The sequence below is a fragment of the Sarcophilus harrisii genome, chromosome 5 (assembly GCF_902635505.1).
Source record: "Sarcophilus harrisii chromosome 5, mSarHar1.11, whole genome shotgun sequence".
Taxonomy (NCBI): Eukaryota; Metazoa; Chordata; class Mammalia; order Dasyuromorphia; family Dasyuridae; genus Sarcophilus; species Sarcophilus harrisii.
Window position 1 is genome coordinate 151,579,073 of NC_045430.1, and position 27,077 is coordinate 151,606,149.

Sequence of the window (27,077 nt, forward strand, 5' to 3'; positions counted from 1 at the left end):
TTCCCTCAATCTCTCAGCAGGGAACCTGATCCAACATGGAGAACATTCTCCCTGAGCTTCCTGTTCTTTTGTCTGCATTGTAAAATCACATATATTACTTTACCCTCCCCATGCTCTCCTCCCACACTCCCAATCTCTGATGAAGAGGTGGACCTTGTCCTCAACAAGGCCAATTTCTCTATATGTATGCCCTCAATCCTTTCCACCTCTGTCTTCTCCATCAGACTACCCCCATAACTATCTCATTTTTTTTTCCAATCTCCAACTGTGCCAATTTATCAAACAATGAGCATTTAATTGTCTACTATGGGATAGATTCTGTGCCAGGCAATGGAATAAAAAGAAAAAAATAGAAGCATCCTACTCAGCTCACTTTCTATCAAAGAAAATATGATGTAATATGAAGTATATACAGAGAAAATTCAAAATAAATATAATATAATTAAATACAAGGTAGTTGCTGAAAGAGGGAACTAGCAGTTAATAAAATCAAGAAAGGAATCCTGCAGAGAGGAGTCTTTCAACTTCACCTTGAAAGAGGAGTTGGATTCTATGAGGCAGAGAGGAAGAACTTTATATAATCCAAGAATGGACACAGCCAGTACAAAAGTACTCAGATTAGAGATGGAATAAAGAAAGGAATAAAAGAATGAAAATCACTAATTAAATCCTTATGTGAGAAGCACTGTGCTGGAGATAAAACAGAAAAGATAGTCCCCATTCCCAAGAAGCTCCCATTCTACTGGAGGAGGCCACCAATGTGGAAGATTTCAGTTCTAATGTAAGTTAGTTCAGGAATAAAAGACACATAAGATCGGGTTAAAAAGATAGGATGGGGTCATGTTATGAAAAACTTTAAAAGTCAAATAGAGGAATTTATATTTTATCCTAGAGAAAACAGGGAGCCTCTGGAATTCATTGACCAGGGGAGTGATATGGATAGATGCCACTTTGACAGAAGTGGAAAGGATGGGAAACTTGAGAAGATGTGATTATTCTACCTGAAAGTTTGTGAAAAAGAATTAGACTTAAGTCAGGAGGACCTGAGTTCAAATCTGGTCTCAGACACTTAATACTGCCTGGCTGTGTGACCCTGGGCAAGTCACTTTAACCCCAATTGCCTCAGCAAAAATAATAATAATAATAATTAAAAAGCTAAAAATAATCTGGTATACAACATAAATTTCTGGAGAACATATCTCAAAGAATTTAGAAGAATGACAGAATCACAAAGATTAAAATTTTGTAAGTAAAGTCTGTCTAGAAGGGATAGGAAATTCTTAAGAATGATTATGAAAATAAAAAGAAAGAAGTGAAAAGTTATAAGAAGAAACTGATGTGGATTCCCCCTCCCTCCCATTCTTCCTCCAATCATTGAGAAAGAAAGCATTATATATATATGAAATCATGCAAAACATATTTCCTATTATCCATATCACAAAAAGAATCTAGAAAAATTAAGTAATAAATTATACTTCAATTTGCATTCAGAGTTCATTTATTTTCTCTCTGGAGACAGAGAACATTTTTTTCATGATGAGTCCTTTGGAATTATCTTTGATCATTGTATTGATCAGAGTAGCCAAGTCTTTCATAGTTGATCATTTTTCCTACTGTAAAGTATGATCCCCAATTCTTTTGCAATAGTTCATATAGTTCTTGTCATGTTTTTTTTTTCCCTTAATACCATTCCCTTCATCATTTCTCATAGCAGAATAGTATTCCGTCCCAATTACATGCTACAACTTGTTCAACTACTCCCAATTAAGCATTCCCTCAATTTCCAATTCTCTGTCACAACAAAAAGAGCTGCTATAAATATTTTCTTACAGATAGGCACTTTTCCTTTTTAAAAAAAATCTTTTGGGGGCATACAGACCTAATAGCACTATTGTTAAATCAAAAGAGTATGCACAGTTTTATATACTTTGGACATAGTTCTAATTTGTTCTCCCGAGAGAATGGAACAGTTCACATTTTTACCAACAGCTTATTAGTGTACCTATCTTCTCTCATTTGTCTTTTCTGATAGATGTGAGGTGGTAGCTCAGAGTTGTTTTAATTTGTATTTTTCCAATCAATAGTGATTAAGTCAGAGAAGTTTAAGGTTCAAGCATTGCCCACCATCATTCATTATTTCCTTCATTATAAAAGTTCTCCTTTGAAAACTGGGACATTGATGCATTGTTGGTGGAGTTGTGAACGAATCCAACCATTTTGGAGAGTAGTTTGGAACTATGCTCAAAAAGTTATCAAACTGTGCATACCCTTTGATCCAGCAGTGTTACTACTGGGCTTATATCCCAAAGAGATCATAAAGAAGGGAAAGGGACCTGTATGTGCACGAATGTTTATGGCAGCTCTCTTTGTAGTGGCTAGAAACTGGAAACTGAGTGGATGCCCATCAGTTGGAGAATGGCTGAATAAATTGTGGTATATGAATATTATGGAATATTACTGTTCTGTAAGAAATGACCAGCAGGATGATTTCAGAAAGGCCTGGAGAGACTTACACGAACTGATGCTGAGTGAAATGAGCAGGGCCAGGAGATCATTATATACTTCAACAACAATACTAGATGATGACCAGTTCTGATGGATCAGGCCATCCTCAGCAACGAGATCAACCAAATCATTTCTAATGGAGCAGTAATGAACTGAACTAGCTATACCCAGAAAAAGAACTCTGGGAGATGACTAAAAACCATTACATTGAATTCCCAGTCCCTATATTTATGCACACCTGCATCTTTGATTTCCTTCACAAGCTAATTGTACAATAATTCAGAGTCTGATTCTTTTTGTACAGCAAAATAATGTTTTGGTCATGTATACTTATTGTGTATCTAAGTTATATTTTAATATATTTAACATCTACTGGTCATCCTGCCATTTAGGGGAGGGTGGGGTAAGAGGTGAAAAATTGGAACAAGAGGTTTGGCAATTGTTAATGCTGTAAAGTTACCCATGTATATATCCTGTAAATTAAAGGCTATTAAATTAAAAAAAAAAAAAAAAAAAGAAATGACCAGCAGGATGATTTCAGAAAGGCCTGGAGAGACTTACACGAACTGATGCTGAGTGAAATGAGCAGGGCCAGGAGATCATTATATACTTCAACAACAATACTAGATGATGACCAGTTCTGATGGATCAGGCCATCCTCAGCAATGAGATCAACCAAATCATTTCCAATGGAGCAGTAATGAACTAAACCAGCTATGCCCAGAGAAAGAACTCTGGGAGACGACTAAAAACCATTACATTGAATTCCCAATCCCTATATTTATGCCCACCTGCATTTTGATTTCCTTCACAAGCTAATTGTACAATATTTCAGAGTCTGATTCTTTTGTACAGCAAAATAACGTTTTGGTCATGTATACTTATTGTGTATCTAATTTATATTTTAATGTATTTAACATCTACTGGTCATCCTGCCATCTGGGGAGGGTGGGGGTAAGAGGTGAAAAATTGGAACAAGAGGTTTGGCAATTGTTAATGCTGTAAAGTTACCCATGCATACAACCTGTAAATAAAAGGCTATTAAATTAAAAAAATAAAAAAATAAAAGTTCTCCTTTGCAAACCTCTTTTATATGAGCAAACTTTCCCCATTCTATCTCTCTCCCTTTCCTCTTCTCCCAGAGCATCCCTTTTCATTCCTTCAAATTTTTTTCCCCAAGAGCATCCCAAAACAATCTTCTCACACCCATTCCCTCTTGTTGTGGTTGCATTGTTGCGGTTACTTAGTCTTTTTCAGCCGCCTGACTCTTCATGAATTCATTTGAGATTTTCTGGACAAAAACACTAGGATGGTTTAACATTTTCCTCTCCAGCTCATTTTACAGATGTGGAAACTGAGGCAAACAGGGTTAAGTAACTTGCTTAGAACTAGTGAATGTCTAAGGACAGATGAATCATTCCCACTTTAGACCCAGAACTCCATCCATTAAACCACCTAGCTGCTTCTAACTGTCCTATTAATAAGGTTAAAGTTCTTTGGGAGTTACATATATCTTCTTCCCATCTAAGTACATAAGTACAGGTGACCTCGTCTCCTAAGACGCCTCTCTTCACCCGGACCGAGTCCTTGGTCCTTCCCCCCCCCCCCCCCCCCCCCCCCCCCCCCCCCCCCGCCCCGCTCCTGTGGCAGTAGCGCTTTCTCTCCGGACAGGCGCCCCGGTCCGGGCTGCAGAGGGGCGGGAACAAGGGATCACAAGAGGAAAGGGAGCCAGGAGAGGGGGCGGCCCCCCGGGCCGGGACAGGGGCGGACTGACAGAAGAGGGACCTGCCACGCCGGGACCGGAAAACTTTCTACAACAGTAAAGCGCCGGAGTGACAGTCCTAGAGACGAGCCGAGCGGCCCCGCGGGGCTCCCTCCCCGCAGCCCGGTTCTGCTCCCTTACCGTCCTGCAGAAGTTCGCGGACCGTGACAGCGGCGGCTCCAGAAACTAGAGGCTCAGCCCCGGAGCCAGCCACACCGGGGCCTTCCATGTTGGCAGGGGCAGGACTGATGACGTCAAGCCTCCTTGGCCGAGGCCCGTGACGCACAAACCCCGCGCCCGCGGGCTCGGGCTCCGGCTGGCCCAGGTTTTGCGCGTGCGTGGCTCCCGAGACTCACCTGGCTGCGGAGAGCGAAAGCTGGTGACCTGCGGGTGAGTCGCGTGGCTTGTGCAAAGGGGAGGGGCGACCGGCGGGGTGGGTCCCTTTACTTTCAGGGTTTGTGGAATGAGCTAAGAGATTATGGTGGTTGGGGGCAAGAAGTACCTCAGGGCGCAAAGGGACGTGTGAGGCCGTCTGCGGCTGGGCAGAGGAGGAACTTGAGGCCTAGCGCTAACGTGGTCATGGATGGAGAGCTGGAAGGGCCTTAGGGGTCATCTGAACCAGAGACTCTCAATCTGGGGTTCCCTGAAACCCTTCCGTGGAGACGGTGACGTCAAAATATTTGCATAATAATTACAAATCATTATCATATATTTCATTATTACATAATACATGCATGTTTGTTATTTTTTTTACTATATTATATGATGCTATGTATAATAACTAATCATGTATAGTAAGTATATATATTTGTTATGTAATTATAAATTGTAATAAAAATATTTTCACAATAATGCTAAGACGCTATAACTCACATAAATAAAATCAAATAATTTGAGAGCCTCTGCCCTAACACCCTTCCCCCCTCCTCTTACAAATGAGGAAACTGAGGCCCAATCCTAGGTCCTCTTGGCCAAGCCCTTCACTTTGCAAATGAGGAAAGGCCGACCCAGAATCAGAAGAAAATGGCTTTAGAATTAGAAATTCGAGTCTTTAAAGGTCATGGAGCCCGCCCAGTCCCTTAACTTTATAAACAAAGAAACTTGCTCAGGGTCACAGCCAGGATACAAACCCAGATTATTTTACTTGAATTAGACCAGGCCTCCTTACTGTTTACTTTTACTCCTCTTGGCTTGTGCTTAATTATTTTGCTCTGAGTTTATTTCTAAAGAAAATAAACTCAGAGCAAAATAATTAAGTCACTATATTTCTGTTCATTAATTATTGATTAAATGCCTACTGCTACAAGGCAATAAGGACACATAGAAAAACTGCCTACTTTACTAGGGAGATACAACAGTTGTCGATCTGTTCATTAATTATTGATTAAATGCCTACTACTACAAGGCAATAAGGACACATAGAAAAACTGCCTACTTTACTAGGGAGATACAACAGTGTCGATGTAGAATTGAAAGGGATCTTCCAAGGTATGCAGACCAATACCTTCACTTTACAGAGGAAATTTAGGCACAGAGATATTAGTGGCTTCCAAGCGGTAGAGCTTATTCCAATTCCTCTAATTCTAAACACATCCTTTCAACTACACCAGATCACATAGATATAACTAGCTACAAGGTAATTTTAAGAAAAAAAGAAGGCAGACTACTGGGAGCGTCGGAAAAGGTCTTATTTCACTCACTTTAGTCACTAAGAGAAAGAAAAAAGGATAGCTAATCAGTTGTCATCATCTCTGGGGTCATGTGTTGCCAGATTCCTAGATTTTAGTTTCAGGCTTCTTTCTATTCCCACAGGCTCAGTAATCACCTGAGTTATGGTCATTAACTTTGCAGAGTTTGTCATTTAATTTTTTTTATCATGCTAATAGATTATTATAATTATGTGAGGGATAATGTGGTAAAGTAGAAGTATAATCTTGGGCAAATCATCTCACTTTGAGGCTTAGTTTCTAGATAGAGGACAGAAACCTATTGGTTAGTTTATAGATAGTTTTACTGCAGGAGAAATATGGGATGTTTGTCAGGAAGAGAGAGATAATGTAGATTGGAACTTTTCCATGTAAAACCATAGAATCTCTATGAAATCTACACAGTCCAATAGATAGGATTCTTCCAGCTCTAAAACTATGAACCTGTGATACATTAGGAAGAAATATAAAGCAAAATACTTTATAAAGTCCTTCTAGTACCCAGGGAATTAGAGAAGTTATTGAAAAAGATCGACTAAAAATCTCTATTTAGAATCTCTTAGCTTCCTTCAGAGCCTCTATTCAAGCAGCACTTCCTATGAGAGATTATTCCTAATCTTCCATCTTCAAAATTAGCTACATTTATTTTGCACATATTTTTATTTATATATATATATATATATATATATATATATATATATATATATATATATATATATTTGTATATATGTTGTTTAATAATAGATTCTCTCTTATTTTACATATGAGAAAGTAGAGGCCCAAAAAAGTTTTGACTGTCTTAAAGTCATCTGAATTATGATCTACTCCTTGAGGTCAGGGACTGTTTTTCACTTTTATCTTCCAATAATATATTATTGGCACTTAGTATATTACTTTGCATATAAATTGAAGTATACCTATACAAAAGTAAGATATATGTATGAATTGGATAGCAACTGCATTTTTTGTAAAGGGATTTCTCCCCAAGATTCCCATAAGGAAAAATGGATATGGCCAAGAATCAACAAAGAGGCATCAAGCAAAAGAAAAAGATCCCTAAAAAGGTGAATAAAAATTTTGTTAAATTTAAAGATCATAATAAAATACTTCCTATGCAGCTTGCCAAAAAAAGCTATACCAAACAAAAGCTTATTCTCAGTCCCTGGTCTACTTCTATAGGAAGAGCTAGCTAGCATCTTAAAATAATTATATCTCAATGAGGTACTAAGTTCTTTACTGAGTCAAGAATAATTATGTTGATGGCTTACTGTAAAACTATTCTGAATCTATTTCTTTGAGATCTTAACAACTGTAACAAGTTTTATGTGTGAAGTTGTTCCTTCCTTGCAGACCATATATAGCTTTAAAGGAGTGAAGAATAAAAATCTCCATACTTAAAAATTATTTTTATGTGCAGGGTTCTTAACCTTGGGTTTGTGAATATGTTTGTGTGTATATGTATGCATACATATGTATGTTTAAATATTTTGATAACTGTTTCATTATAATAATTTAGTATCTGGAACCCCAGATTAAGAACATTTGCTCTCATCACATTAACTGCTATATTGCCAGACCTTCCTCCTTTTGTATATATGAAATTGATTTTACTCTTTGAAAGCCATAACTCAGATCAATGCAATGACTCACCCAATTCTGGAAGATCATTACAATAGAGAAATGATAGACTAGAGCTGTAGAATATGTGATTGGTTTGCATACCTATATTTTGTCACAAGGAAAAGCAGTTTTGTTTTGATGTGCTGTTGAGGAGAAAAGTGATTATAGTGGTGGTGTTTTGTTTTGTTTTTTAATGAATGAAAAGAAAAGATCACTCATGAAACATTTATAAAATTCCCAGAAGAGACCAGAATTTTCAGAAGTGAAGGACAATTTTGAAATTACCATGTTAACCTTACTTATTTTTTTTTAAGTTGCACATAATTGAGATTCGTGGTTTCATATGTCATTCTCTTTCAGTTGATGAAATGATATTTGTTGATATCAGTTAAGTTCATAATTTTAAAAGCTCTATATAAATCGTGCCTCTCAAAAAAAAAAAAAAAAAAACTCAGAACCAACAACTTAATTTTGGCAAACCCAATGTAAATGTCATCTTAATAGATGAAACCCAATCTTCTAGCCTATCAAGATGCAAGATAAGCAAGGTAAAAGTAAGAGTACCATACTCTCCTTGATAAATTTAAACCCAAGTGAACTCTTATGTGGAATCCATAAAAGACTATTCTTTAAATTAGAAGTTTAAATAGGAAAAGGTGCAATAGGAATAAATAAATGTCCCCATTTTCATCTAAAGGAAGTAGGGCGGATTTCACATTGTAGACCAGTAAGTTTGACTGATTTTTGGCAAAATTCTAGAATTTTTTTTAAGGGGACAATTAGTTAATGTATAGATAACAGATGTGGTTATCAAATTAGCAGATCTAACCAACCCGAGTTTATTGCCTCATCTCCTTTCACTTTTTTTTTTTTTTTACAAGGTTATTTTTAATTAAAGAAACACAGATTTCACCTGGCAGATCAGGGGAAATGCTGCAGATACCGTATTCTATATTTTTCTTGTGGACAATATGGGAAAGTGCCTTAATGTCATTCATACCTTCTTGGCATAAAATTATTGCCAGATAGAAGTGTAAACTTACTGGTATAAGAGGTTAATTTTACTTCTATCATTCACTTTCCTAAAAAGCATAACAAATGAGCATTTAGTTTATATTTTGCCTCTGTGAATTTTTTATGTATGAGCAATAATCATTAAAACTAGTAATCTTATCCAAGGAAGTCCATACTAATAAACTATATGGGAGTTCTGTTTATAGTAAATTAGTCAAATCAATAGATAAAACCAAGCTGGATTCCTGACATATGCATTTATCATGTTCTCATTTGTACTTTATTTGGTTATAAGCCTTATGTCCAGACCTAGATTGTAAATTATTATCCTAAAGAACAAAAACTGTGTGTTATGATAGGTCTAAATTAGGAAGATTAAGATGTAATGCTACTACTGATGTTTCTTAGCCAAATTATTTAATATTTTTTGTGCCTCAGTTTCCTTATTTGTAAAATAAAGGTAACAGTAATAACACTTCCCTCATTGTAGTCTTGAAGGAGTGGAAAAACACATTGAAGAATTTAAAGTATTTTCTAAATGACAATTATTTTTGTCATCTAAAGTGTCTAACAGGAGTCATTGTATATAGGAAGTACTTAAAAATATATACTGAATAAATACTTGAATGACTCAAACCAAATTCCTTGGTTTAATGCCATTTTGAATGAAACATTGTTGAAAAAGTATCTGCTTTTCATGGAATAAAGACTTCATAGATCAGGTGTTTGGATGAGGACTATGACCTCAACTCCAATAACTTGTAGAAGAAATGTAGCTATAATAATCTCACAATTAAAGATAAATGTTCAAAACAAGGAAGTGTTACCTGTATCTAGTAAATATAGCATCATTTTACAAAATGCTAAGAACTATTGATTTTTTTTTCTTTTCTTTCTCTCTTTTTTTTTTTTTTTTTTTTTGTTGTTGTTGCTGAGGCAATTGGGGTTAAGTGACTTGCCCAGGGTCACACAACTAGGAAGTGTTAAGTGTCTGAGTTCAGATTTAAACTCAGGTCCTCCTGATTTCAGGGCTGTTGCTCTATCCATCTAGGTGCCCCAAAACTGATCTTGGAAGATCAGGAAAAAACTTTGTCAACAAATCTGACTCAATTAATGGCATGCAAACTTTATATATGTGTGTGTGTGTGTGTGTGTGTGTGTGTGTGTGTGTGTGTGCAGATATATGTTCCTTACATGAGGGATAACTCATGGAATATCCCATATGCTATGATGCTATTCACATGATTTCAGATAAACCTGGGGGAAAGCTCACATCATGTCCAGTGAAAGCCCCAAGCCAAAACTGGAAAAAGACTAAGAAGAGAACTGCACAAGATAAAATGATATATATGGGTTTTGATCTCTATTATTTGTCCTACATCAGTAAAATTACAGATTCCTTGTAATATTAGAATTTGCATATTACTTTCTTTTGGTAGGAAATAAGCCCATTGAAAGCCCAAATTGTTTTGTCAATATATTCCTCATTGCCTAAGAAAATGGCTTTCCTATAATAGGCCTTTAATAAACATGTACTAGAAGTATATCTAATAAAAAGCATGTTTCTATATGAAAACCGATTATCTTTTTCAGAATTTTTTTTTAAAACTGGTATTCATGAGTAGTGATTACACAAAAACTGTACAATGCCAAGAAAGAATAAGAGATCCACTGGAAATGTTTCATTCTGGGCACCTGGTAAAAATATGTGCTCCTATGGTTCGATATTCAAAGTAAGTATGGTGAATTATTATGTTTTACATTTTCTGTGCCTTTTCCTTTTGGAATTATATTTAACATTTGTCATCCTCACCTTCAGATAACTGGCATTACAAGTGACCTTTTCTGAAACATTCAACCAAAAGAATGCAACCATATAATAATCAACAGTTATAAAGCAGGATGATTTAAGTATAGCAGAAATATAAAGTTCATTACAAATACAATAAAAGTCTCTTTGGGGAAGTACAGATTAGGATAACTCTTCCCACAAACTAAACTTGTGCTTTCTACTTCTGCCCATATACCATTTAGATTAGCTTCTACGTAAGAGAAACAGAAACTATAAGATTTCCATTTTTGTTACTATTTCCCAATTGTTAAAATCATCATTATCTTCAGTCATTAATTTGACCTAGGGACTTCTAAAGTTTATTTGTGAATTTTGATGATGAAAAAATTTATTTTAACTTGTGCTCTAGAGGTTCAAAAAAGAACAAGATCACTTAGTTACAATTACCTGGTAAGGCTTCATGGAAAAGATAATCATTTCAAAAGGCATGGAAATCTCATCTATTTAATCACCTTTGTCCCTTAACATAGTTAATTGTGCACCTAATAAATTTTCTACTAACACTTCTGAATATAATCATGTTAAGAATTTGTTTGCTACTGGTTCACATCATCATCTAACCCACAACCCAATCCATGTGTAAAAACACATGAGACCTCTTTAATTACTTGTATGAATAGCCTTTGTAGTGCCGTTATCATTTAAACTAGAAAATCCAGTTGTCATTCGCCAATGATTGACAGGTAGTTTAAAAAAACTTACTAAATTTCACTTTATTCAGTACATAACAAAACCTATTCTTTCATATTACTTTTGAAATTAACATTGATATTTTTAAACTGACAATTTAAACTATTAAATATAACTTCTTCATATCATTTTGTTGAACTTAATAAATATTTCTTACCTTAATTTATGCTTAGGAATATTTTATTGCATTTAGAAGTAAATTGATTCATAGAACTTTGGAGATGCTGGATTAAAATGTTCATTTGCTCACAGATTGGCTTTCAGGACACTAGTGAGAAAATACAACTGTGATCTGTGTTATACTCCAATGATAGTTGCTGCTGATTTTGTCCGATCTATAAAAGCCAGAGATAGTGAATTCACCACAAACAAAGGTATGCACAGTCTATTTTGTATAAAGTTTTGTTAAATTTCTTTTTTAAAAAACATCCTTTTTATCCTTACTCCTCTCTATACTCTCCACAACCGAGTGTTATTGACCTTCTTGCTATTCTTTAAACAAAACACATCTCCCCTCTCCCAGCATTTTTGTCATTTGTCCCCTGTGCTTCAAATCCCTTCTTTCCATCTCCTGACTTTCTTCAAGTCAGCTAAAATCCCACATTCTATATAAGACGCTTTTTCCAGTCTTATTTGCCTACCTTCTGATTACCTCCAGTTTATTCTATATATTGCTTGTTTGTATTTTTGTCTCCCCCATAAAACTGAGTTTTTGGAGAGCAGGAAATGCTTATAGACTTACTGGACTATTGGATTAGTTTAGGCAGATGGCAATAAAAGTTTGTCACAAAATTAGTTCATTTTCCTCTTAATTTTTTTTTCAAAAAATTAATATGCAGTCAACAAACTTGTTTAGTATCTTCTCAGTAGTAGTGTAAAGGAAAAAAAATACAAGATGAGTGGTTATTTTCTCCTATCCTATTTCTTCTAAAAGATAGCATTAGAGAGAAACACTTTCATAAGAAAAGAGATAAATGCTCATCTCCTCATACATTTTCAGAAGGCTTACATCTGATTCTATTTTAAAATGTAATCCTATCTGGATAGGTGTTTTAATAGATTGAATGTAGTTAACATTGTCTGACAATACATAGGCAATTTCTGATTGTTATTTTTAATACTCCACCATATTTCTTCTGAATTGTAATGATGAGGTGTTTGTTTTATCAGGTGATTGTCCGCTGATTGTTCAATTTGCTGCTAATGATGCACAACTTTTATCTGATGCTGCCCGAATAGTCTATCCTTATGCGAATGGAATAGACATTAACTGTGGTTGTCCTCAGAGGTAAAACTCAAAGAAGTTGGAAGAAATTACTGAAAAGATTAGGAAAATCTATATGAACATGGTAAAATATCTTTCTAGTTTTCCAAAGTTAAAAAGGAAATTAATTCATATGAAATAGAATATAAAGCATGAATATTCTAAATTGGAAATCAGATAATTTGATACAGAAAAAAATTTTGATGGGATGTTGAGACCCTCTTGTTCCAGAGAGTTAATGGGACTGATATATAATAAATACTAGGGTATTTCTGTAGTTTCGTCTTGCTAATTGAATTTGGTTTTATGTATATTCCTCTCATCGAGTCCTGCATAAGGACTGCATACATCAATAGACCTCATTGTAAGGCACCATAGTATGAATCCAAGTACATTATTTTTTTAGTGAGATTCCAATGTATAGAAAAAGAAAATGACATATTTTTATGCTGCTTCAAATATATTTTTAAGTTCTAAGATATATAATTCTATGATATGGAAGGTCTCCATACCTTTTCTTGTAATTCACTCCCTTGTTTTTTTTAAGGCAACTTTTTTTTTCCAAAATACAATATTTATTAGTTGCATGGTAATTATGACTCTCGGTAAGAAGTACTTAGAAAACAACTAAATGTTATATTTCAATAATTTCAATGTTATACTAAAAAATAAATAAAAGTTTTTGAATGCAATGCAATCAATAGCTACATTGATATAATCATATAAATGAGTTAAATAAGGCTTATTAATGTTGCTAGAGTGCAGTATAACTCTAAAACTTTATTATCTGTTCTATTCCAACTATGTAAGTGAAAGAAATATTTTTATGTGTGTAAAATAATGTATTTTATATCTGCTAGTGTTTATCTTCTACTACCACGATTACACACATGCACACTCTCTCTCTCTGAATCTCTCTCTCTCTCTCTCTTTCTTTCTCTCTCTCTCTCTCTCTCTCTCTGTTATATTTCCAGACTAAAAACTCCTCCTGTGATATACCCTTTTCATTTTGTTCTTATTTAAGATGGGCCATAACAGAAGGATATGGAGCATGTTTAATAAATAAACCTGAACTTGTTCGAGATATGGTTAAACAAGTAAAAAGTCAAGTGGAAAATCCAAAGTTTTCAGTGTCCATTAAAATAAGGTAAAAAAAAATCATATGTTTTTATCTATTGACAAGGTTCAGTTTATTATAAATAAATAGTACTTTTTGTCAAAAATATTTAGTTTGAATGGTCAATATTGTTTTATATATAAAAATAAGCTTTTTATTAGATGGATGAGGATGGTGCATTTTTTTATTTTTAATTTGGAATGTGGGTAATAGAATTATGAATATACTGATGGCTTTTTTTTCTTTCTTTCTTTTTTTTTTTTTTCTTCAGTGTAAAGATACAGAGGATCTCTGTTAAAATGTGAAAACTTGAAGTAGGGTAAAACAAGTCTGTTTTCAGCAACCATTTGACTAGGAAAATTTTACTCAAGAGTAAGCAATTAAAACCACATTATCTTTTTTCTAGATAGAGATATTTACCAAAAAAGTTTTAATACCAAAACAGTCCGCTAAAAAGTAAAAATGGGTGGCATCTAAGTGGTACAGTGGAGAGAACACCAACCCTAAAGTCGGGAGGACCGGATTTCCAAAAAAAAAAAAAAAAAAAGTTAAAAATGAAGTCCAATTGGTTATTTGATATAAATTAAAATGCAGATGGTATCCTCCCATTTTTCCAGCTTTGTCTGATATTACTACTCTTGACATACTTTGCGCTTCAGCCAAATTGGACAGCCTTTTGCTCTGGCCTTTGCTCCCATGGTTACCTGTGCCTGAAGTGTCCACTCTCACCACCTTTACCTTTTAAAAGTCCAGTTCAAGTGCTACCATCTATAGAAGTAAATCCTTATTCCAGGCTCCTCACACTTTGTTTTGTAGCCCTTGAAATTCTTTGCTGTATATTATACTATCTGCTTTGGTGTCTTATTTTTCCACTTGATTAATAAGCTCTTTGAAGGGAGGGAATATAATATGTCTTATCTAAACCTTAATGGCCTAATACCTAGTAGAACTTCACAAATACTTGTTATTGCTGCTATTGTCATATTGCTTTACCTCACCAGGAACAATGTTATCAAATTCAGTCAAACTGATACTTCTGTACAAAAGCCTTAGAATTCCAAGACAACTAGGATAAGAAGGGAAGGGGTCAGTTGTGGAGTGGAGATGTGAGGAGTACCCATTATTTCTGATAGCCAAGGTAGAGAGACCATTCATACAAATATGCAGACCCAAATCATTCCCCAATAGATAAGTGGTCAAAGGATTTAAAAGTTTTTAAAGGAAAAGTACATCATCTTTTGGAGCGCTGACATCACCAGACTATTGATATAAGCTAAAGTATTCACTTTCCTCACTGTAAAGAATAGGCTAGAAGGTATAAAGCTGGTTCTTTCTGTCCTTATAATACAGAGCTTAGATCATTATGCCAGCACATAGAAAATGGGAATTTCTCCCAAGGAACAAAACCAAAAATGTGGGATATTATGGGATAGCTTGGCTGTGATCTTCTTAGTGCCAAGAGTCAAATAGCAATGCCAGAAGTAGACTGAATTCCTAAATAAAATCCCATTGTCTGCTTCTAGAATTTTGCTAAGAAAACTGAGAAAATAAAATTATACTCTATATGAATAACAGTTTTCATTTGTTTATCATTTCTTTACCTCTTCATGTGCTATAAAATGTTTTGGAATTTTAGGATCCATGATGATCTTACAAGAACTGTAGATCTTTGTCGGAAAGCTGAAGCAACGGGAGTTTCCTGGATTACAGTTCATGGAAGAAATATTGAAGAAAGACACCAGCCAGTACACTATGATGCAATTAAAATAATTAAAGAAAATGTATCTGTACCTATAATTGCTAATGGAGACATTAAAAGTTTAAAGGAAGCAGAAAATGTTCAGGAAATAACTGGGACAAATGGTAAGAAACCAGTACTTAAAAAAGGGGAGGAGAGTTTAATCTTTTTAATTGTCTTAAGAAATTAATATAGGTGTAGTTTTTGTTTAACAGTGAGACATATTCTCCCAATAGCCTAATTTAAGCTAGGCACCTTTCAGACTCATCCTCTTTTTTTTTTTTTTTTTTTTTTCTTAAGGATGATTTTTATTTTTTATTTTTATTTTTTTTTTTAATTTAATAGCCTTTTATTTACAGGATATATACATGGGTAACTTTACAGCATTAACAATTGCCAAACCTCTTGTTCCAATTTTTCACCTCTTACCCCCACCCTCCCTAAATGGCAGGATGACCAGTAGATGTTAAATATATTAAAATATAACTTAGATACATAATAAGTATACATGACAAAACATTATTTTGCTGTACAAAAGAATCAGACTCTGAAATATTGTACAATTAGCTTGTGAAGGAAATCAAAAATGCAGGTGTGCATAAATATAGGGATTAGGAATTCAATGTAATGGTTTTAGTCATCCCCAGAGTTCTTTTTCTGGGTATAGCTGGTTCAGTTCATTACTGCTCCATTAGAAATGATTTGGTTGATCTTGTTGCTGAGGATGGCCTGATCCATCAGAACTGGTCATCATCTAGTATTGTTGTTGAAGTATATAATGATCTCCTGTTCCTGCTCATTTCACTCAGCATCAGTTCGTGTAAGTCTCTCCAGGCCTTTCTGAAATCATCCTGTTGGTCATTTCTTACAGAACAGTAATATTCCATAATTTTCATATACCACAATTTATTCAGCCATTCTCCAACTGATGGACATCCATTCAGTTTCCAGTTTCTAGCCACTACAAAAAGGGCTGCCACAAACATTCGTGCACATACAGGTCCCTTTCCCTTCTTTATAATCTCTTTGGGATATAATCCCAGTAGTAACACTGTCCAGCTAATGTCTTTCATTGACCTAGCCACTGACACTACAGTTGTTTCTAAGCATATACCATAATGGGGAGATAATGGCATTAGAGATGGCTGTTGGTGATAAAAACCAGTTTGAAACAGATTATGTATTTGAGCTAGAAGAGACTTGAGAGAGAACCTAATCAAAACACTTCATTTTCCAGATGAGTAAATTTGAAGTCCCAAGAAGTGATTTGCCCAAGTTATTCAGTGACAAAGCAAGAATCTAACCCAAGGGTTCTCATTTTGCATATTCAGTGGTAGATCCATGCTACCACTGCAACTTCCTGAACTTGGTTCAAAGTGTCATTTTTAAGTACCTATTTTGTAGAAGGCACTCTTTCCAATTTGATTTTAATTGCAACTGCCAGTTCCTCACTTAACATCTCAGGGAAGGCAGTAAGAGAGTCAGAATGTGTTCAATCCATTATTATTGTCATTGAAAATAACCAAAAGGTTAGCAGATGTTCCCACTTTTTTTTTCTAATTATTGTCCTACTTCCATTTACAGATTAACATTAAATAATAATTGGGTTTCTCTGATTTCATTTTAGGCTTTCCATAAGTTCATTTCTGAATTGCTTTGTGTGGAAAAAAAAAAATTATGAACTTATTTAACAAATAGTTTCAGTATAGAAAACATTTTTAAAAGATTAAATAAGAAACTAAAGGTTCTATTATATTACACTTTTTCAAAATTATTAATTAACAAAATTCAGTGTGAGTCCCCTTTTACACTTATTTTCTTCTGGGCTTTTAAAAAATATTTAAAGATATTTTTGGTCCTTCTTCATTACCCACTAATCCATTCTCACCTCTAATAAGAAGTCCTCCCTTATAACAACTATGTATAGTCCAGCAAAACATTGATTTTCAGTTTTGTGCAGTTACTCTCATTTGCCAAGCTCCTGAACTATTTTGCAAATTACTTTACACTCAACCATTGCAGCTTGTGATTGCCACATTTTTCTGCTTTGCAATGTTGTGTTTATTGATTCAGGTGGCATTGGGAATTTTAAGTCTTATTGTGCTAAAGGTGTTTCATCTGCTAATTAAGAGTTGCTGACACTTAAAAAAATTGTCCAGTTTTCAAAGTCATCAGAAAGAATTAGAGCTTCAGTCATCAAAAACAATTCTTCCTCATGTTACTATTTCCATCTGTTTTTTTAAAAATTTAAGTTGACCTTTGTTCTAACCAGCTGGTGATCTAGCTTCATGAGGCTGACTGATAAGAATACCAGTGTTTCCAGTTGTTTCCTATCTCCTTATACTCAATTTCATTTTTTGTGGTGTCATTAAAAGTCTGCCACTGAGTGAAGATACTACTATTCAGTGAAGATATGTACACTCATGGAGCTTCCATGAGTTTGGGGTTTGCTTTTTGCTTTTTTTAACCATTATTCCCTTTCTCAGTAAGGCAAAGAGTCAAGACATATGCTGATTTGAAGAACCTAATTCAGGTCTTCATAGAATTTTCTTCTTTACCCTCATAGGGTATAAACTATAGTTCTCTCCATAGGGTGTGTGCTTACCATGAGCAGTACAAGATGAGATGATCAAGTGTACCAGAAATGATTGTTATTTGGGGGTACATGACACCAACTCAGTCTGCTTCTTTACCTCTCCGAGATAAATTTGCGAGATGGCCTTCCATTTGGCCACAATTTCATTATATCTTTTGGGTTTCATTTATTTTAAAGTGACAATATGGACATAGTTTAGTTTGTCTTACAGAGTGCCAACTCTGGTTAATGAACAAAAATCATACATTAAAAATAAAAGTGGTTGATTGTGGCTGGTTTCAAAAGTATATGCCCCTTCAGCCCTCTTCCAGTTGAAGGCAGCTATGCAGGACTACATAATAGATAGAACAGTGGGCCTGCAGTCAGGGAGAACTGAATTCACATCTGGCCTCAGACATTTACTGTGTAACCCTGGACAAGTCACGTAACTGTTTGTCTCAATTTCCTCACTTGTAAAATGACCTGAATAAGGAAATGGCAAACAGCTCCAGTATGTTTGCCCCCAAATGGGGTCATGAAGACTCAAAATAAGTGAACAACAATGCAGGGCTCGGAGGCATTTTACTGTTTTATCCATTTCTTGACTTGCTGTGAAGTTATCCAGTGAATATAACTAGCTTGTTCTCATATAGCAGACTACTCTATTATTGCAACATCATTACTGCTTATAAGGTAATAAAGCTGGCCCAGGCTTCAAGAACTCAGGGTTGTTTGCTTACCATGAGAAAATAGGATTTTTAGAGTTTGTGGGATGAGCTTCCATTTAGTACAGCTGTTTTAGGATAGTAAGACAAATAACTTCTTTGGAAGTAATACACTGAGTATGATGCAATAATAGTATTATGAAGATTTGTCATGATAGTCTTCAAATGCATTTATTCTGCTTTACTGAGGTCTTCTAACTATTGATTTTTACATTCTCTTTAAATCAAATACTTATTATCATTACTATTCCTTGCAGGCAGGGGCCTGAGTATCAAGCAGGATATAACGATAAATGAGCCATAACTACTCCCTTAAAAGGGCTTCCAAGTTGGTAGAGAAGGATAATATGTATAAACAAATACAATATGAAATAGAATCTGCCAGGTGGTTCAATGGACAGAGCATTGGGCCTGGAATCAAGAAGACCGGAGTTCAGATTTGGCCTCAGACACTACTAGCTATGTGTCCCTGGGCAAATCACTACCTCTGTTTGCCTTAATCCGCTAGAGAAAGGAATAGCAAACCACTCCAGTATCTTTGCCAAGAAACCCTCATGGACAGCATGGAACAAATGTGAAAATACCTAAGAGTTGTTACAAATAAACTACCTGGAGAGTTTAAAAGCCAAAGAAATCAATTATGATGAGGGTGTTCCTAATATTATTCATGGTAATTTATCAATATTTCTCATACTTTTTAAACAGGTATAATGGTTGCAAGAGGACTTTTAGCAAATCCTGCTATGTTTGCTGGATATAAAGAAACTCCTTTGAAATGCATCTGGGATTGGGTTGACATTGCTCTTGAGCACGGCACACCTTTTATGTGCTTTCATCATCATTTAATGTACATGATGGAAAGGATAACATCAAAGCAAGAAAAAAAGGTGTTTAATGCTCTGTCAAGTACAACTGCAGTTTTAGATTATCTTACAGACCATTATAGCATGTAAAAACTGTGTCAGATATATAATGTATTGTTTATATTTGACAAAAATAAATTGTGGGAGTTTTTAATGCTTGATTTCTTTAAATCTTAAATAGTTCACAAAAAATGTTCACTAGTAATGTCATTTTATGATTTTTTCTGAAATCATAATTCATATTTTTTGAGAAAAACATTTTAAAGTAAAACATTCATGATTTTAATATAACTCCTATAAGTGGATATAAAAATTGTTGCAAATTTATTAACGAAAATAACTGCAAAGAAATTATAGAAACAGCACAAAAATCCTTAGAAGTGGAAAACTAAAATTTTGTATAAAATTGCTCCTACAGAGTGACACAAGTTCCATTTGAAAAACCAAATTCATAGTGTTATTGAATTCTACATTTATGGAAGCAAATTTAAAATAAGTTCCATTAAAATTAGTCATTTTAATCAGATTTACAGGTTTCTAACACATATATCCAAGACTTCTTGAAATTCTAAAAATGGCATTAACAATTTCTAGAACTTTCAGTCATTTGGGAAATTGAAAGAACTTGATAAACACATATTCCTGAAAAACTTAAATGGCATTCCCTTTACCATCTTTGAAATACTTTCCTAGCTGAAATGTCTATATTGTCATCTTAAGGATGAATGTTTTTAGTGATGGATGGTAAAAGATTAAGCCCATCATACTTGGTTGAAAACAAAAAAATCAATTTGTCTTTTTTTAAAAATACATTATACTGGTTTTGATATGTATTTTTGTGCTTTTCATTGATTGATAACATTGAGTTTTTTGCTATGAGATTTTTGTCATATGGAAATGGGGTTTGTGGAAAGAAAAAACTGCTTGATTACCAGTAGTGAAGAATGTGCCACTACTACAATTAAGTATTTTATATTGAAATTAGTTCATTCCTATAATTATTTTGGATGTCGACAGCAAATATTTATACTTCACTATATTAGCAAATAAATTCAAAACATGATGTGATTGTTATTTAAAAACTATTTTAACTCAAAACTTGTTCTTAAGCAAACACTTTTTTTTTTTTTGCAAGATGGTTCTTATGCTCTGGAATATTATAATACAATTTATTTTTCTATACATATTCCAACTAAAATTGTATTGTTAGAACTATTAAAACTTTCCATTAAAATGTGAGATCTTTGAAGCTTTCTTGATACCTGCTAAATAAGTGCTTGTTAATTGATGAGACATGAAGTTATCCACTGCTAAATACTGGGTATTCAATTCAGCAATTAAAAAATACTTAATACATACAAGGTCATAGAAGCAAGGTGGCATAATAAATAAAATATTGGATTCAGAGACAGAAAGGACCTGGGTGTTTTTTTTTAATATAATTATAACTTTTTATTTACAGTACATATGCCTGGGTAATTTTTTACATTATCCAGTGCACTCACTTCTGTTCTGATTTTTCCCTTTCCTCCCTCCAGCCCCTCCCCTGGATGGCAGGCAATCTTATACATGTTAAATATGTTATAGTATATCCTAGATACAATATATGGGTGCAGAATCAAACAGTTCTGTTGTTGCACAGGGAGAATTGGATTCAGAAGGTAAAAATAACCCAGGAAGAAAAACAAAAATGCAAACAGTTTACACTCATTTCCCAGTGTTCCTTCTCTGGATGTAGCCAATTCTGTCCATCATTGATCAAGTAGAACTGAATTAGATCTTCTCTTTGTTGAAGATATCCACTTCCATCAGAATACAAACTTAGACAATGTTGTTGAAGTATATAATGATCTCCTGGTTCTGCTCATTTCACTCAGCATCAGTTCATGTAAGTCTCTCCAAGCCTCTCTGTATTCATCCTGTTAGGACCTGGGTTTTAACTTGTATATGTCCCAAGCAATTCCTAGTACTTGAAATAAGAAATATGATGAAAACCATATGTACACAATTAGGTATGATATTAGGAAGACTGTTGGGGCGAAAAAAGAACTAGACAAAGTAAACTAAGAAAATCTGAAGGATAGTGTCCTGTTTATGGAATAGAAAGGTGGCCAGTGTCATTTAAGAATGTCAGGGACAATTTTCAGATGGAGAAATTAAAGCTTAGTTATATGAAAAAATGCTCTATTGATTAGACAAATACAAATTAAAATAGTGCTGAGGTACAACTTCATACCAAGTTGGCTAAGGTGACAGGAAAAGCTAAAAGTGCTGGAGGGGATGTGGGAAAACAGGATACTAAAGCATTGTTGGTGGAGTTGTGAAATGATCCAACCATTCTGGAGAGCAATCTGGAACTATGCTCAAAGGGATACAAAACTACATACCTTTTGAACCAGCAGTACTACTACTGGGTCTGTATCCCAAGGAAATCATAAAGGAGGGGAAAGGACCCACATGTACAGAAATGTTTGCAGCAGCTCTTTTTGTAGTAGTAAAGAATTGAAAAATGAGTAGATGACTATCAATTGAGGAACAGCTGAATATGGTATATGAAAATAATGAAATATTATTGTTCAATAAAAAATAATGAACAAACTGATTTTAGAAAGGCCTAGAAAGATTTATACAAACTGATACTGAGTGAAACAAGCAGAACCAGGAATAAGTTGTACACAATAATAGCAAGAATGTGTGAAGATCAACTATGAAATACTCCATTCTTTTCAGTGGTTCAGTGATGCAAGACAATCTCAATAGACACTGGACAGAAAATGCCATCTACATAAAGAAAAAGAACTTAGGGAGGCTAAGTATAAATTGACACATACTATGTTCACTTATTTTTTTGTTGTTTTTTTCTGTTTTCCTTTTGCTCTGATTTTTCTCCCCCAATGTAATTAATGTGTACTAAAAATAAATTTACTAGAAAAAAAAAAAAAGGATGTCGGGGTAAAATATAGAAAGACTGAGGGGTAGGGAACTAAGGAGTATATTAAAGGCCTTGAATGACAAACAATTTTGTAATTGATCCTGGGGGTGACCACCAAGTAGCAGAGTGCAGAAAGAGAAGATGATCCAAGACAAAGTTCTATGAGACACCAAAGGTTAGAGGGGGTAAGACTTGGATGAAGAGACCAAAGAATTGGTCTAATAGGCAGGAGGAGACCCAGGAAAGAGCAGTAACAAGGAACAAAAGGCTCTAATCTCGAGGGATGTGGTGGTGTCACACCAAGCTACATGGTCTTGGCACTTCCTTAGTCAGACTATTGGGGTAGCATAGCCACAAATCCCCAAAACTAAACAGAGGGGGGACATATAGGAAGGCAGGAAAGAAGACTAGAGGAAGATCTGACACAAAGTAGGACTAATTCTCAAGAACAAAATCTTTCAGAAAGGAAAATTGCTAATTCCGACTTCAAGGTTTCTTACTAATGATTTTCTTAATAGCGTCGCTATTTATGCATAGCATCCTGGCGATAAATAAAATTAGCCTAGAAATTCCTATGTCCTAGAAGCTTAAGGCCAGGTGATGTGGTGTCAGAGGAAATGGCCTGGAGGCAAGGCACCTAGGACCTAGGGCTTTCTGAGCCTCCATTTCCTCATCTGTAAAATGAGTCTGCTGGACCAGAAGGCCTCTCAGCTCTCGATCTAATTCTAAGCAATCTCTCCACCGCTGGTCCTTAATTCCATCCCATCCTTTTGGCCTAAAGGAGGTATGTGTATGGTTGGGGATGAGGAAGAGCCAACCAGTAATGAGTCACCCTAACCCCACCACTAGCAATTAAGATAATTACCAATAAACATAATGATATTACCACCACCAAAGTTACTAGAGAGCGTTCCCCTCCACCCACAGGCTTGGATGGAAGAAGCAGCAGGCCGAGGAGAGGCCCCACTTCCCCTCGGGGACTCAGACTGCACTCTCTCTTCCTCCCTCCTTCCCTACTCCTCCTCTTCCTCCTCCCCTTCCCCTCCCCCAGCCATCCCCTGCCGCAGCAGCGTCTGACGTCCCCGCGCAGGGGCACCAGCAGCACCTGCAGCAGCACCGCCGCTGTCTCCGATCCGGGCCGCCAGGCAGAGGTAAGCACAGTTAGGGAAACCGAGGACTTCCTCTCCCGAGCCCTAACGTGGTTCGGCCTTGGGGCCGCGGTTCGCCCTCCGCCGTCCCTGACCAGTCCTCGCTCGGCCCCGGCGGCTGAGGGCTCGGGAAGCGAAGAGCCCCGGCCCAGACTGGGGCGCGCTGTGTCCCAACTCCTGCCCGCGCGGGTCCTTCCGGGTGCCCTCCCTCCGGAGCCTGGCCGCCCCCCCCCCCCTGCCCCTCCAACCGTGAACGTGGCGCGCTCCGGTGCCGCCCACGACTGAACTTGGCGGCGGCGGCGGCGAGCGCTCCACCCTTCCACAACCGCTTCCCCGTTGCCGGGCCCGCGGGGAGGGGAAGAGACCGGGGGCCTCGCATCCCTGCCGGCCCAGAGAGCCCGCTCTCGGCTGGGCCCGCGGGGGAACGCCCCCTCGAGGCCTCTGGCCGCGCTTGCTGGGAGGGCCCGAAAAGTGAAATGGGTCTGTTTGTCTCCCCAGGAGTGCAAGCGCAGACATGACCCTGCAGTGGGCGGCAGTTGCAAGCTTTCTCTATGCCGAAATAGGACTCATTTTAATCCTCTGCCTACCGTTTATTCCTCCTCAGAGGTAGGAGACCCTTTCTTCAGATCCGTGAAGCGCTTTGCCTTTGCTCTGGCCCTTTCCTGGGGAAGAGAACGAGGGGAGGGGAGAGGCGCAGGTTTACCAAATAAGGGAATCGGTAGTATAAAAAGAAATTCACCAGAAACGTCATGCAGAAAGAAGAACCCCGTTATTCTTTTAAAAAGAAAGTTAGTTTTGTCCTTATTTCTTTTTTTTTTTTTAAATGCTTCTTTGTATCTTCACTGATGAAATTGACCTCACCACTTTTCATTCTGCCTGGTGGCAAGGAAGCGTTTACTTTTGTATGGCTGGAGCATCATGAAATAGTAGTAATGATGATAATAGCTAGCACGGATTATTCCTCCATGACGGAGCAGTTCCTTTTGGCATTTCCCTTTTCTCCTTTTCAGCTTCATTTTGATATGAGTCGGGGTCCCTCAGAAAAGAATTTCAAGAGGCTGTGTGAAGAGCGTGGTGGGCTTGGTCCTTAAGGGACCAGCAGCAAGTTAGGAGAAGGGTCCCATATTTATACCACTTTCTGAACCAGATGTCACTGGCGGAGTTAACTCTCCCATAGGCAGTTAACCACAAGGAACAGAAAAGCATGATGCACTTGCCCACCCAGCCAGGGGCAGGGGGCTGAGATTGTGCCACATATTAGAAACAAAGTTAGTCAGGTTTGCTCTGAGTCCTAAACAAAACTGCTTCTTAACAAAGTTTCTGTTTCTGCTGAGTAAGTTTTCCACAGGGCAGGGTACAAGGCAAGAGCTGAAGCCGATGCCATCACTTCCATATATGTGTTGTCTTCCCTCCTTTAAAGAACATAAGCTCCTTGAGGGTAGGGGCAGTCTCTGTTAGTATTTTATGTTCCCTGTCTTCTACAGCACTATGCTTGACATACCGTAAGAGCTTAATAAGTGCTAGTGGCCTGGCTGTAAATCCCTTTAACTTTAGCAAAGCAATTTACATATATTATCTCATCCTTACAACTAACCTGTGACTTACCTACTCTTTTTACAGTTGAGCAAACTGAAATCCAGGTTAAGAACTGCACTCAGGATCACACACATGTCTAGGGCAAGATTCAAACTCAGATCTTGACTCCAAACTTTCTCTTCACTACCTTGTAGGGATGCCCAGGAATAGTAGGTAAAGGGCCAGCCTTGGAATGAGGATGAGTTGGGTAAGTCCTGCCTCTCTCATACATACTGTGTGTCTAAGGGCCAGCCTCTCAGTGTCCTAAGAACAATGTGAGACCATAATTGACAGCTGAGTTGCCCATCTTCAGTCTATAAAAGGAATTGCTAAATCGTGGAACTGCATTAATTCTCATGCTTAATGCATTTCCCATGTTAATTTGTTTCATATTCCCACATAAAGTACAACAACCCAGCCTGTGATGCAATGTGATTGTCATTATATGGGCACAGGGTTACCATTTTTGATACTGGAACAGTATAAGTATTGTCTAATACATGTTTCTTTAAGAATATAAGCCAGTGATTCTCACAGACAGCCAATAGTTTTCATTAGTGATTTATTTATTCATGATACCTTTTAATTAATTATACCTTTGCTTTCATCCATGTTGTGAGCTCCAGATGGGGAACTTTCTCTGCCAAAGCACATCAACAAACAAGAAGTTAGTAAATATTGAGAACTTACTGTGTGTCAGGCACTATGCTAATGCGTGCTAACAAAAGCATGATTGGCCTGGGCATTTACTTAAGTGAAAGTTCTGGGAGGAATCAACTGATCAGAGTAAGGGATCAGTAGAAAGTACTTCTGAGGACAGAATGAGCTTCCATGATGAAAAGGCTTCTGCAGGAGGGTAGAGAAGTATGGGAGTCATCAGTAGTTTTATCTTACAGAGAACTAACTTAAGGCACTAAGGTTGAGCATTGTGCCTATGGCTACGTAGCTATTTTCTGAAAGAGATGACACTTGAACCCCGTGTCTTCCTGCCTATGAGGCCTTCTGTCTATTGGTTTCTATTACAATATGCTGCTTATATTGCTATCTATTCAGTACTGTCAGTCTACTAATGTGTTGCTATTATAATACCCTGCTTCTCATTTATTAATGATAAGTTAATTTTAATGGCATTAAAACAACAAAAGGTGATTTACTAATGTAAAACATATTTTAAAGCTTTTGCTAAAACACAGTTTGGTTTTAAATTGATTTTTGATATTTGATCACTGATATTCCTGTAAAAAATATTTCTATTCTCTAAAATGATATTTGAACACTTAACATCTTATAGTCAGATGATGTACTTTGTTGCAGCCCCTAAAATATTTTGTTCTAAGTGATAATTCTTTATGAATTGATCATGTGTAGGTCAAAAAACATGATAACATGATTTATATTCAATCTGAACTATCCAACCAAACAATGACCAAATTAAGCTTGGGCTGAGACTGATTGTTGGCCAATTTATGAGAGCTAGAGTGAGTTAAGCTGAAGATATTTTGGGACTTGGAGCTATAGATGAGGAAAAGAAAACCCTCATCTGTAAAATGACTAAAGAAGGAAATAGCAAACCACTCCAATATCTTTGCTAAGGAAACTCCAAATGGGGTCACAAAGAATTTGGCATGATTGAAGTGACTCAACAATAAGGTGTTCATCTGCTGAAAATAGCAAGGATAGGTATTCAAAACATAGGGAATAATATGAGCAAAGGCAAGGAAAGAGGGAGGGAGCCTCTGGAACTTAAAGCATGGAGGAAGATAATGGGTGCTTATTATTTTGATGTAATTAGGTAAGAGCACAATTTGGTTATACTGGGCCTAGGCCTTGGACCCGATTATTCAGTCTTTAGATTTCTTAGAGTCAAGGTTCCTATATGCTCACTTAGCAGCTATCATATATCTTCCATAGTAAAGAGAGAAATGAATCATAACCTTTTTTTTTAATACTCAACAGGTCATCTGCCCCAATCCCCCTCATTTTAAAAATGA

The 27,077-nt window shown here is 36.3% G+C and overlaps 3 protein-coding genes across 4 annotated transcripts in view; 2 read left to right on the plus strand and 1 right to left on the minus strand.

Annotated features, from left to right (window-relative positions):
• COG5 (component of oligomeric golgi complex 5) overlaps window positions 1-4,545 on the minus strand; it is a 328,255-nt gene extending 323,710 nt beyond the window's left edge. Inside the window, exon 1 of the mRNA XM_031938757.1 lies at window positions 4,409-4,545. Within this exon, the coding sequence (XP_031794617.1) occupies window positions 4,409-4,496 (88 nt within the window). The 5' untranslated portion in view covers window positions 4,497-4,545. The remainder of the gene's footprint in view (window positions 1-4,408) is intronic.
• Window positions 4,540-20,199, plus strand: DUS4L (dihydrouridine synthase 4 like). Of its 2 annotated transcripts, XM_003771497.4 has the most exons (7): window positions 4,540-4,657; window positions 10,201-10,340; window positions 11,402-11,523; window positions 12,320-12,437; window positions 13,438-13,560; window positions 15,167-15,393; window positions 19,274-20,199. In XM_003771497.4, the coding sequence occupies exons 2-7, from the start codon at window positions 10,225-10,227 to the stop codon at window positions 19,519-19,521; spliced, it is 954 nt and encodes a 317-aa protein (XP_003771545.1). In that variant the 5' UTR covers window positions 4,540-4,657; window positions 10,201-10,224; the 3' UTR covers window positions 19,522-20,199. The 2 variants fall into 2 exon arrangements, with proteins under 2 accessions (XP_003771545.1, XP_031794618.1); XM_031938758.1 differs by lacking the exon at window positions 4,540-4,657 and having other exon boundaries at window positions 9,617-10,340.
• Window positions 20,200-23,409: 3,210 nt separating this feature from the next.
• LOC100926505 (B cell receptor associated protein 29) overlaps window positions 23,410-27,077 on the plus strand; it is a 63,072-nt gene continuing 59,404 nt past the window's right edge. Inside the window, exons 1-2 of the mRNA XM_003771498.4 lie at window positions 23,410-23,514; window positions 24,010-24,117. Coding sequence (XP_003771546.1) covers window positions 24,026-24,117 — 92 coding nt within the window. The 5' untranslated portion in view covers window positions 23,410-23,514; window positions 24,010-24,025. The remainder of the gene's footprint in view (window positions 23,515-24,009; window positions 24,118-27,077) is intronic.